We start from the raw sequence: 12885 nt of genomic DNA on the forward strand, positions 1-12885 counted from the left end.
CAGGTTATTAAGAAAAACTTCTCTGAAAGTGTGTTTAAGCATTGGCACAGGCTGCCCAGGGAGGTGGTGGAGTCACTATCCCTGGAGGTGCTCAAGAAACATGTAGATGTGGTACAGGGACGTGGCTTAGTGGGCAATGTTGGTAGATGGATGGCTGGATTTGGTGATCTTAGAGGTCTTTTCCAACCTGAATGATTCTGTGATTCTAGGTATCACCATGGGGAATTCAACATAGTAGATCTGCTAGGCAGCAGGTGCTTGTGTTACGGCCCCCAACCAATACTGCTGGTTGTGGGGGCAGCATGCAGGGTGGAGGAAGATAGTATAAAGCTGTAAGTAAAACGAAAGACAAAAGTTGGATATTTGAATGCACTGAAGCCAGGACAAGGTTGCAGATTCCAAGAAAATGTGCCAAACTGCAGGCCTGGTGGCAAGGTTTTCAGAGACAGAACCTGTCACAGAAGGGAAAGAACTGCACTGAAGATTATTAACATAATTCCTTTGTTGTTGTCTGGTTTTGTTTTGTTTTGGGGGGGGGTGTGGGAGTGGGTTTGGAGAGTCTGTAGGGTGGGCTAAGAGCATGCAAAGCTTTACTACAAAACTGCAGTGCAGAGTGAGAAATAGAAGGCAGGTACAGAAGCTGTACCTTGAGAAGGAGGATGTAGTGGACTAGACAGAGTTCACCACTGGAGCTTCTCTGGAATCAATCCTGGGATCGATCTTGTTTATTCTCTCCATGAATGATGTTGTCATGAGCAGTGGAAGCGCTCAGGCTAAGCCAGCCGATGACGCCAAAGAGGAGGCACTCTGAATGCAGAGGCTAAAGGGAGAGCTGGCTGAAAGCAGCAGACAACCTTGAACAGGAGACACAGAATGAAACTGAAATCCAACAGCATGAAATGCAAGAGTACACCCAGGGCTTTTTGTGATAGACAGGGAGTGTATCAGCTGGATGTGACTGAGGAGGAGGTGAACTTTGTTGTAGCAGTTGCAGATGATTATCAACCACCAATTAGCTAAAGGCACAAAAAGGTAAATGAAGCCCTAGGGGGCCTGTGATATTTCCAGTAGAAGCAGAAAATTGTTAATTTTTCTGGGCAGGTAGGCTGAATTCCGAATAAGAATCTGTGCAGAAAAATTCTCTTTGGTAGGGAAGAGGCCAGAGATCCTGTTTCACTACCAGGCTTGTGAAACAGAGGCTGCGAGGGGTTTTGCTCTCGAGCTGCGTCACTACTCAGGGTGGTGGAAGGAGTACATGAGAGGCAGAAAAGCTGTATAAAATGATGGAGGATGCGTGCACAGGAGTGAATGAGAGGCAAGCATTCCAGAAAAGCCTGAGTAGTGTTTGGGAGGAAAATACTGAGCAGGAGAGCAGGGATGCTTGGGAGCAGCCTCTCCTTAAACTAGGAGAAGAACTGTTCAGTAGGTTAGGAAAACTGGAACACCTAAGCAAGGATCATGACGACCCCAAAGATCCCATGTCCCCAACATCTCCAACCCACCTGAAGGTCACTTCTGTCCTTGCATCCCCCTGGGTGCTCTGCGGGGTCACTTTGGCTCCTGTTCTGTCCCCTTCCCTGCTTGGAAACTGATCCCCACTTCAGCTTTACAGAGGGAAAAAGAAAAGGAAAGCCAGCAGACGGGGCCTTTTGTACCACAAAGTAGATTAGGGGCCTCCCAGGGCCCTGCAGCCTGTGCTCAGCGGAGGGAGGGCTGGGAGGAGGGAGGGAGGGAAGGCTCCGCTCTCAGCCCTGCCTTTGGTCTGCTCCTTGCAAACCGTTTTCTGTCCGACTTCCTTCCTTTTCTTTCTTATTTCTTTATTTTTTCCTTTTTCCCTGCTTGTCACTATGGATCAGTTTCTTGGGGATGAAGATCCTTTCTGTTCTTGTAGTGGATTTAACTCCTGAAACACGTGTCATGTTCCCCAACTCCCATCCTGAAACAGGAAAGCATTCACCCAAACAAAAGCCAAATGCCCTTCCTAGGGGCAATCAGGAAAAGGGAACTCTGCGGTGGTCTCTAGTCCAATGACAAAAGGTTTCTTGGACTACAGACGAGAAAGTCAATGCTGCCTGGGATTATAGAAGCAGCTGTGGGCAGCAGGGATTAGCCACCACCTGTGTGATGAATGGACATGGCTCTGGTCCTGCAGCCAGGACACACGCCAGATGCTTGGTGCTACCTCTATGCCCAGGCTTGACCCCAGAGTTGCTTTGTTTTTGAATGACTGATGGCTTCTTCTTGTAGTCTGTAGGAAACAAGCTGGTGCTGGTGGGTGCACCGAGGCTGGGTAGGATGATTTCTATGTGCCTGTCATGGGACATCTGGCTTTCAGAAAGACTGGGCACCCTCAGCACACCCCTCTTTAAGCACACCCCAAAATCTCTTCATTTTAACCCTCTTGGGCTCAAGTGTTCTCCTCTATAAAACAGCCACAGCGAAGACCTATCCTATGGCAAGGGAGTTGCAAAGCCAAAATCATTACCAGTTTTGAAGCATTCAGCTATTACAGTGAGCTCGACTGAAAAGCTCTTTAGAAGACTAATAATTTTACCTTCTTAGCAGAGATTGAATAATGTGTAGTAAGCTCTGCCTGAGGCTCCGTGCTCAGAACAATGCTGTGGAAACAAAGTATTGTGAGCATGTTTGTTCAGTGCGAGCAGGATGAACCAGGGTCCTCTAGAAAATAGCTCTGCTGCGTAATTAACATTAAAATTTAAAATCTGTGCATTAAAAAGAGAAATAGTAAGGTCTGCACAGGTGACTTTGACCCTGTGTTTCTCATGCTGCAACCATCTTGGTCTTTGAGCAATTTGCATGTGCACGTGTGTCCCTGTTTCGTTCTGTTACAGCCAAACTTTATAACCTGTACAGCCATTCTGTACTTCGCCCAAACTGAAGTAGATGGTCGACAGAGGAAACTCAGTGAAAGCCATTGAAGTTGGGAGGCGACTGAAAAATCTGTGTTGTAGTGGGAAATGCTGAGCAACCCAGACTGATTCTACTGAACCCATGACAACGGGGTCTTGCTTTAGTTTTATTCTGCAAACTCGAAGGCTGCTTTGGGTGTTTGGAGGTGAAACCTGCTGTAGTAAGATAAGCACAGCAAGAGCAGCTTGAGTTTTGTCAGGAGATGCGAATAAACTAACTTTTCCAATCCTGTTTCAGAATATCTTAGTCCAGAAGCTTGGAGCTCCTCACAGCCTTGCAGCTCCTCACAGCCTGGAGAAGAAAGACAAAGAGCTGGACTGAACTGGAGTCAGCACACAACTCTGATGACTCTTCATACCTACATATTCTACAAAGTCACTCTAAAGAGATGTGGCTGAACTCAACAAAGTCCTCATAATGGGACGAAGTGACACTGCAGCAGGTAAAGAGGCACCCATGATGATGCTAAATGCCATAGCGTATTCCCTGCTAAAACCAGGACATCTCACTGTTGGGCCTGGGGCTTCTGAAGAAGTCTAAAACAGAAATACTGGCCTTTACCATGTAAAACTGAATAAATCCGGGTACTTCCAGGGATGAGAAGAAAAAAAATTCTCCAGACTGCATTGTTTAAGTCATCCCCAGCATTTTTCTGGCCCTAAAACTTACAGCAATGTACGTGTGCTTCTTTTAGCCATAGAGACTTAACTTTTTAGAACCAGAATGGTGGGTATCTTGTTCCTGGAGCTATATATTTTTGCCTTTACAGTGTGAAATTCCAGAAGAGAAGCTTACAGGCTTCAAGGAGAAGCAAGAAGCAGCAGCTCCCTACCAGGCCAGCCAAGAGCCACAGGTAATCCCCGTCCAGACAGTGCCCTTCTGGTCAGGGCACAGTCCCACAGCATCTGAACATGGCAGAGCCATGCAGAGCCAAGCGCAGGGGGACAGCTAGCTGGAGCTGGCCAGGGCCATAAGAATTAGAAGGGCCAGGGCCCTGGCATGAGAAGCTTCACAGCCTGACTGGAAGCAATAGAAATACCTTAACCCCCTACAAAACCCAAGACATAGATGTTGCACGTGTCACTGCTAATAACATTTCCAATTTTTCCTGGTACCTTCTTGCATATCATATGCATCTGGGAAATGGAGGGAACTGGAGCTGAGAATCAGAGAGCTCAGATCAACCCCAGAGATGCAGTAAACATACCAGACATGCCCAACATAAAATGGGATCTAACAGGGAAGAGGAGAGGGAAGGTGGAAGGGGATCCATTATTCATGAAGGCAATAGCAGTACAACACAGCCTCCGTAGACCCACGTGGCGTTGGATAAGGTTACTACATAAACACGAGTTGGTAATGGCATGCCAAACTGGGTGCAGAAAGAAGAGAGCTGATGAGACCCTACCCCTCCTTTTCCCCCCCTTCCCTTTTTTCCCCCCCTTCCCTTTTTTCCCCCCCTTCCCTTTTTTCCCCCCCTTCCCTTTTTTCCCCCCCTTCCCTTTTTTCCCCCCCTTCCCTTTTTTCCCCCCCTTCCCTTTTTTCCCCCCCTTCCCTTTTTCCCCCCCCTTCCCTTTTTCCCCCCCCCTTCCCTTTTTCCCCCCCCTTCCCTTTTTCCCCCCCCTTCCCTTTTTCCCCCCCCTTCCCTTTTTCCCCCCCCTTCCCTTTTTCCCCCCCCTTCCCTTTTTCCCCCCCCTTCCCTTTTTTCCCCCCCTTCCCTTTTTTCCCCCCCTTCCCTTTTTTCCCCCCCTTCCCTTTTTCCCTTCCCTTCCAAGCAGACAAGGGCTCTCCTTGGGTGCATGGCAGCAGATATAAGTTTCTTTAGAAAGCTCTACTTTTGGAATTTTGGGGGAAGATTTGAGAAATCAGAAGTGTACACAGCACAGGAAAAGGGAGAAGCAGCTCCCCAGGTAGGAGTTACACCAGGGAGATGGTAGCAGAGAAGCAAAGGCAGCATGAAATGAATCATGGCCAGAGGCTTCTGGTTGGTCAGCAGGAGAGGATGGGGTCCAAGAGCTTTGGTGCAGGCTTGATGGATGTATCACAGCTTCCTATCTCACTGTTATCTGCTCCCCTTCTCTGCCTCTCACTAACAGTGATCCTGATTTTATCAGGAAACCTATCAGGGCTTAGCACTTGTCTCAGATTACAGTATGTATTTGCTGTGGCTCTAGCTGTTCTCACAAAACAATGATTTGTGTTACATCTCCTGGACATTCTGCTCTTCTCTGCTGCTTTCCCTCTTCCCTTCCCTTGCAACTGGCTCCTGTTTGGCAGGCAGGTGGCCAGGCGTGTCTCACAGCTGGGTGTGTGAGCAGGTAGCTGTGTAACACTGGCTGTGGCCCCCAGGAGGATGCATTCCAGCACTTGGATATTAAACATCTGTCTGGGCAGGAGACTGGGCTCTGGCTTTGCACCTCATGGCTTGGGAGCACACCTGGAGTATATCAGTGTCTGCTGCAGAGACAGCAGGTGGCTGGTGGGGAGATGAGGTGAAACAGGGAGGGAGTGATTTCCAGAGGGAGGGCTGCAGTATTTATAGGTTGTCTCCTCTGGATGTGTCACCTGCAAGGGTTTCTTAACAAGTGCTACTTAAATTGTGCATGGTTAGCTAGACTGAGCTCCTGCTTCAGGTCGCAGCTATTATCTGCACTGCAGCAGACACATGAGTTCAGTCAGGGCTATGGGATGAGGAGAGGGGCAGCACCCCAGGCACTTGGGCTGTTCATAACATGGTTGTTGTTGGAGGACATGCAACTTCTTGCGTTGTTTTTAATTACATTCAGCTTTTCTGATACTCCTGCTGGTGGTTGGCCACACGGCTGCACAAAGCCACCACCCTGCAGAGCGTGGGCCTTGCGTCTGCCTGGGAGCCAGGTCCCATCTGGCTGTAATTACCAGCTTCACATCAGCAGAAAAATGCAATGTTTAAACACAAATGTTCGATGTTTGCATAGCAAACCCTGGGACAGAAAGCTCTTGATAATCAGCCTGCAGGAGAGGAGGTGGTGCTGTGCAGGTGAGCCCTGAGCTGTATGGCAGAGTTAGAGCAGGACTCCGTGGGACTCACAGAGGCAGAAGGGCAGCACTGAGTTCCAGGAGCCCTTTGTGCCTCGATGCAGGCAGCAGCTGCCCACAGCCCTGCAACCACCACTTCTGACTTGGAAAAAGAGAAATGGAGCCTGCTCATCCAAAGCAATCCCATCTATTCCCATTCCATCCATGCGAGGTACTCATCCAGACTCGTCAGCTGGTAGAAGAGCTACTGAAAGCAGCACAGGCTTCTTAATCAAAGCAAGCCACCAGAATGAATAATAGCATATGCAGGACCTGGGCAGCTGTCCCCAGAGAGGAATGCAAGCTCTAACATGTTTCTCAAAGAAACACAGGGAACTTACTGCACAGGCCCTTAAAACCTGAGGTTGAAAGCACAACAGGTATGAGGTACCACAGGGTGAACCTTACCTCCACCAGAGCAGGTGGCCCACGGTGCCAGGACTACCCGGCATGGCCCTCCCCATGACAGCCCTGGAGGTGTTGGTCCTTGTCCTGTCTTCTGCAGGGTCAGCTGCACTCAGCGCTTACTTTCCTTATGGGGAAAACAAAAAGCATACCTGGAGATGTCTTCCATTCCTGATGCCATCACCTGGCTGGTGGCTCTCTCCTCTTGGGCTTGTCAAGGCAGGGCTCAACCTGTTGCCACTTGTCATTTCATAGCAGCAGAGCGGATGTAGGGTACCGAATGCCTCCTCACTGCTTCAGAGGGGTTCAAGGCCTTTTTCCTGCTGCTTGTGTACCCAAGGCGAGCAGCCTCACTGTCGTCATCGCCTCGGAGAAGCATTGCTCATCTCGGCAAACTTTAAAGCTGCATCCTGACAGACCAAAATAAATCAATCAATAAATAAATCGTCCGTCGCATCTACTGGATTCTGCAGTTTATTTCCTCGGCGCTGATGAAAAATAGTTGGATGCTTCGTAGCTTCATGAGACTAATTATGATAAACGGCCCCATCGCTGCTAATATCCGGCCATTAATTCCCAGATGGAGCTGCAGAAAATGTCAGGAATGGAAATGTCAGCTCTCTAAGAGGACCTGGCAGGTATTGAAGTGGGGACTGGAGCATCAGCAGAGGAGGCAGCAGGGGGAGAGGCAGGAATTAACCGGATGACGATACACATTTGGAAGCTGTACTTTTTCTGTCTTGATTGCCCAGTTCCTCCCAGTTATGTCTCTCTCAAGCAACGACATGACCACGGCTCCTTTCAGACTTTCAAGCTCTGTTCCCTGCACTGGGCAAAAGAATCGGCATCTCCTAAGGGTGACGCTTCCTTCGAGTGGAGAGAGCTCAACCTGAAGCTTCACTTCCCTGCTGAGACCCCAGAAATGTTGCTTCATGTAAGGCTGGCACAAGTCACTTACAGCAGCACTGACCTGAGTATCCCCAGGCATGTGGCAGTGCTGGGGGAGCTGGCACCAGGGCTTGATAACCATGGCCGGTCTCTTTGGCCATCATGGGAGGGTGCTATGGGACCAGCAACTCCATCGCACCATTGCTTTCCACCAGTAGTTTATAATGCTTTTGCTGTGTGTTAGAGACAGTTCTTTATGGGAGCGTTCACTCCTAAGTGAGAAAGCACTCCAAGAATAGATGAACCAGCCAGACAAATGATCTCAATGCCCAGATATTGACAGCGCTGTGTTACTGATGGCAGGAAGTCAGGCTGGCACTCGGTGCAATAAATCAGCCAACAAACAAATGTCAGGGAGATATGTTGTGAAGTCCTTCTAAACCCAAAAATATGGGGTTGTCCTCTTGTGTGGAAAGCCACCACTCTGGCACACTGACATGCCTGAATCTCTGTCTCTGTTGATTTCTACCAAGGCCTGGTGCAAAGAAATACACCTGTTTTGATACAGCTCACTATTTTGTTCAGCCCATTGGCTGAAGCCTTGCTCTGTACAGCTTCTGCAGTGTTATTGTTCAGATAAGGATCTATTCCAGCTCCTGGCACTCGCTTTCAAGTGGAAAAAATCCAAGCAGGTTGGGGATTCCTTGATAAAGCGCCAGTTGGTTGAAAGAAATGCTTTGATAGGAATCCATTAGATTGAGCAATGCTGGTTGTCAGCAGAGGATGGCATTTTCACTCAAAACTAGATGATGTGGGCACTTAGCTGCGGAGTGAAGATAGAGCACTCAGCCTGAGCAGTCTGCTCTAGCACACAGAGCTGAACCAGGGCTCCCCACACCCTGCCATGAGCACCAAATCACTCCCGGCAGGGAGCAGAGATGCCTCTTTCTCTCTGAAAAGCTTGATGTTCCTCCTGAAGCTTCAGGGCAAATTTCCAGACCTTCAAGTCGTTTCCCCAAATCCTATATAAGAAACAACACTGGTCCTCCTGACCTCAAACATACAAAGTTAGCTGGCTGAGGACCTCCATCCCTGCATGTTGTCTGGGAAAGCCTGAGTTGTAAGACTGCTAGCATCTTTCAGAAATGGCTTGCAGTTCCTTTAGGATGGTTTTTACTGGAGGCGGGTGATATATTTCCTAGAAGAGAGCAGTTCTATCTATAGCCTCCTGAGTGTTGTGTTTTGCATGCTTGAAGGGTGTTTGTATGTGAAACTCTGAAATTTCTGAAGAGTGCCAGGAAATGTCACCTCTCAGGCTACATCCTCCCCAGTACAGACTGGGCATATTGGCTTCCTTATGAGGCAGAACCCACTACTCTTACCTGGGATGACTCGTGTCCCAGCCATCAACAGCCTCCTTTCCTCAGCAAGCACTCCTGTAGCCCTACAGAGAAGATAGTAGCATTGTGTTAGAGATGCTTCTGGCCAGTTTGGCTAACAGCCTACTACAGGCTTTGCTGCCCACCGCTGCTGAGAGCTCATCTTGCTTAACTCCTCCATCACTACCACTCCCCTCCTGCACAGGTGTGGTCCTGGCAGCCCTCACTGCCATCTTCCTGGCCAACCCTGTGTTTTCCATGCACCTTTCTTGGAAATTCCTTTAGGAAGCCTTCTAGCTGGACCGGTGGCGGGACATGAGCGTGAGACGAGGGAGAAAACTAACCAACGTGAAGGTTGCTCTGTCAGGGTCAACGTCTCATTCATTTCTTGAGATTGCAGGGAAAAGAGGAGTCTGAAAGCATAGAATTTGCAGCTGGCTGGAATGAGCTGCTCCACCAGCTCCACCCTATGTGAACACAACCGTCTGCTTGGTGTGGAAAGAGCCGCAACAAGTAGCAGGGGCATAAAGGTGAACCTGGCTTGATGTTGCCTTCCCAGAATCAAAGCGCACCTTCAGGAGAAAGGCATCAAGCAAGATGCAGCCAGACCTCCTCCTGTCTCTCCCTGCTTTGTCACTTCCTCGTGGTTTTTGCTGTCAAATGCAGTTCGCATTGTCAACATGTGGTGTTTTACTCTAAATCAATGCTCTCTTGTGTGTGTGGGAACACACGTAGGTGTGGAGACAGAGAAATCTAGGGCCTTATTCTCCAGTGGCCTCGTGTTTGGAGGATCGTTTACACCTTCAGCAAAACGCGTGTGGGGTAGGTATGGAAACACTGCTAAATCTGAAGATGCCTGCCACCCACGCTGGAGAGGTGCAAGTGATGAAACAGCCAGTGCATCATCTCTGAGGTCCACATGAGTTGGGCGTTTTGGTATTCTGTTATTCTTCCCAGAACTAGAGCTGCTCCCCGCAATAGTGAACTTGTGCGCAATACAATCTCCTGGTGTCTTCTGAGCTATCGGTTTAGAATAGATGTTTCAGAGCCAAAGGACTGGAAGGGGAGGGGAGGAAAGGTGGCTGCAAAAGCTCATGGACAATAGAAAGCAGAGGAGCCAGGCTCTTGTCAATGGAGCCTCACAGAAAGAGCAAACCTCTAGGATATGCCATGGTTTGCCTTTCTGGTGCCAATCCACATGCTAACCATCCCCTAAGTGAAACCAGTTTGATGGGGGAGACAAGAGCTGCCCTTCACTGTGGGTCAAGACGTTGCTAAGCTTCACTCACGCTCTCACCACCCCAGTGGTCTTCTTGGTTGGACGGGGAGAGCGGTGTTTTCCTTCTCTCCTAACAGTTTTGCACTAGAACCATTCCTAGGTAAGTCAGTGACCAGGCTGGTTCTGCAGGAGCTCAGGAGCCTGTTTTTGGAGAACCAGTTCCTTGGGAACTCAGCATCAGCTGTAAGTACTGGAAGGTCTGTGGCCTAGAAAAGGCACACGGTAGAAAAGGAGCAGGAGGAAGCGTCGGAAGGAAGATAGCATTGAACTTTTGGGGCCAGCATCCAAACTCAGGCTGAGATGAGGGGACAGCACAGAGATGCTCAGCAGCACTGCAAGCAGCTGTGCTGAATTCCAGCCACCACAACCTCTGAAACTGCACAAGGTACAAGTGCTCCCTGCTGCAGCCCTGGGGAGTGAGGCTCTTGGGAATCACGAGGCCCTTTGGAAGGCAGGCCAGGAAATGAAACCCTGACTGCAGCACAGTGATGGAGTGCGCGGTCAATCGCACACCTGTCTGCTTTCAGTTCTGGCCTGGCAGGTTTCTGAAGGGCCAGCCAATCGAAACAGCTCCATTTTCATCCCCCGGCTCACTGAAGCATTTTGTGTCATACTTTGAAAGCTCGGTCAGAAATGAAGCACGGCTAAGCAGGGGGACAGCAAGGCCTGCTGTGAACTCACACCCACCGCAGGGGGCACAAGGCTGTCCCAGAAGAGGACAATGGAGCGCTCCCTTTGAGTCCTCTGGGCCAAGAGACACAGTCTGTAATGCCACCTCTGGGATCTCCAGGAAGAACCATCACCACATTACGCTTAATCGAGGCAAGCCTCGATTAAATAAAGCACGGGTCCAGCAGCATAATGGAGAACCTACTCCTGGGGGTTTCTCCAGCAAGCTTCAGAATGACACGAGCCCCATGCAGTGCAAGGTGACGTGTTCATTGCCTGGGCTCTGCTGCCTCCCGGTGGCACAGCCCCCTACCCCCAGACTGGGCCACCCAGGGAGCCCCACCTGGCCATGCTACTGAGGACTTGTCCCCAGAGCAGCCAAAGCCACCCCTCTCCTGTGGGTTTGGGCTGTGTGAGGAGGGGGCAGGATGCTTCCCCTGCAGCCCTTTGCTTTGCTGGGTGTCTCCCAGCTGAACCCAGGGCCAGCTGCTCCTCGTTTGGTCGTTATATGTTCTCCAGGTGGAGGTACGACCCAGTACCCTAGAATGTCCATGGGTACATCAGCTCAGCTATAAGTAACCCCTGGGAGGAAGAGGCTGGTGGTCTTTGTGCTGGTCCTGTGGTGATGGTGGCAGCTCTGGAGTGGCACTGGTGTCCTTGAGGTAACTTGATGGTAGCTCCTATGCCCCTTTGATGATACTGGTGTCTTTGTAGTGGTGTTTTGGTGGCAATGGCTCTCAGATGATGGTAGGGACTTAGGGGTAGGGCAGTGGTGGTGGCATTCTATGGCTGTGCTGGGTGCTCTGTGGTAGCAATGAGGGCAGCTCTGAGGTGGCTCTGTAGCAGTGGTGGTGGCAGCCAGGGCTGAGTAGTGGCTCTGTGGTGGCAGAGGGGTTCTGTGATGGCTCTGTGGTGGTAGAGGGGGGTCTGTGTAGTGGTTCTCTGCTGGCAGAAAGGCTCTGTGGTGGCTCTGTGGTAGCAGTGAGGCTCTGTGGCGGGTCCATGGTGGTAGAGATGTTCTGTGATGGCTCTGTGGGGGGCAGAGGGGCCCTGTGGTGGCTCTATGGTGGCAGAGCGGTTGTGGGGGCTCTCTGGTGGCTGAGGGGCTCTGTAGTTGCCCTGTGATGGCTCTATGGTGGCTGCGATGGCCCTGTGATGGCTCTCTGGGTGGCAGAGGGGCCTGTGGTGGCTCTATGGTGGCTCTGCCAGTGGTTGTGAGGTGGCTCTGTGATGGCTCTACACTGGCAGAAGTGTTGTGTGGTGGCAGAGGGGCTCTCGTGATGGTTCTGTGGTGGCTCTACGGTGACTCTGCCAGTGGCTGTGGAGTGGCTCTGTGGTGATGGGGGGGGCCGCCTCTCTGGCGGCTCCGCGGTTGCTCCGACGTGACCCCGCGGTGGCACGGCGACCCTCCCAGCCGCAGCCGTCGCTTGCACGGAGCAGCCGGCCGCGAGGAGCCCCTCCCCCGGGATGGTAGCGGCCGCCCCTCCCCTAACGACGGGCCGGCGGTTAGCAGCGCTCCGCCAGGCGGGTACGGCGCGTCGGCTCTGGGAGCCGGAGGAGCGGGAACGGGTTCGGCGGTGGGGGACGGGCGGTTCGGTGAGCGGGATGGCGGAGGGACGGATATCAGGCAGCGGCCTCGCCTGGGGGTCGGCTCAGTTCTTAAGCACTTTTCTTCTGTCTCCGTTTTTAGGCTGTTTTGAACGCGGTTTGGAAGGAACGAGGCTTTGGACCGAAGAGAAAGACGCAGAGGCAGCGGCTCAAACCGCTCCGCCCGGATTTGCTGAGAAACTGTAATTATAGTTTTGCCACCACCAGGCGCAGGCACTGTCCCTCGTGTACCGGCAGTGCCGTTAAGACGTGCTCTTGTTTAGATACCTCCATTTAGTGTGGGCTTAAGCTGAGACGGGGGAGGTTTAGGTTGGATATTAGGAGGCAGTTTTTCACCCAGAGGGTGGTGACACACTGAACAGGTTGCCCAAGGAGGCTGTGGATGCCCCATCCCTGCAGGCATTCAAGGCCAGGCTGGACGTGGCTCTGGGCAGCCTGGGCTGCTGGTTGGCGACTGCACACAGCAGGGGGTTGGAACTGGATGAGCATTCAGTTTTCAACCCAGGCCATTCTAGGATTCTGTGTAGGAAGGGTGCTTTTCAGGTGTGAAAGAGCCTGACTGAGCTGCTGGGAAAGCTTTTCCAGGCTTTCTGTGGCTAAAACTGGAAGGTTTGTTGGCTTAAGGCGCTCTTTGTGGCAGCTCAAGCCCTGACTGCCTGGAGGGATGCA

The 12885-nt window shown here is 51.2% G+C and overlaps 2 protein-coding genes and 1 long non-coding RNA gene across 6 annotated transcripts in view; 2 read left to right on the forward strand and 1 right to left on the reverse strand.

Moving 5' to 3' along the window:
* The window catches only part of LOC101747452 (serine/arginine repetitive matrix protein 2-like), a 500571-nt gene that overhangs the window by 280974 nt on the left and 206712 nt on the right, over positions 1-12885 (forward strand). The window lies entirely within an intron of this gene.
* Positions 3025-12154, reverse strand: LOC121106645. Its single transcript, XR_005839312.2, has 2 exons — positions 6546-12154; positions 3025-3222 (listed from the first exon to the last, which is right to left on the reverse strand). It is a non-coding gene; the product is annotated as an uncharacterized LOC121106645 (long non-coding RNA).
* The window catches only part of DNAH1 (dynein axonemal heavy chain 1), a 69808-nt gene continuing 68899 nt past the window's right edge, over positions 11977-12885 (forward strand). For 3 of the 4 annotated variants that reach the window (XM_040646516.2, XM_040646517.2, XM_040646519.2), the window contains exons 1-2: positions 11977-12136; positions 12299-12398. In XM_040646516.2, the coding sequence (XP_040502450.1) occupies positions 12076-12136; positions 12299-12398 (161 nt within the window). In that variant the 5' untranslated portion in view covers positions 11977-12075. Of the gene's footprint in view, positions 12205-12298; positions 12399-12885 lie in introns of all 4 variants that reach the window. The other variant, XM_040646518.2, reaches the window with a different exon arrangement.

This window comes from Gallus gallus, chromosome 12 (assembly GCF_016699485.2).
Source record: "Gallus gallus isolate bGalGal1 chromosome 12, bGalGal1.mat.broiler.GRCg7b, whole genome shotgun sequence".
Lineage (NCBI taxonomy): Eukaryota > Metazoa > Chordata > Aves > Galliformes > Phasianidae > Gallus > Gallus gallus.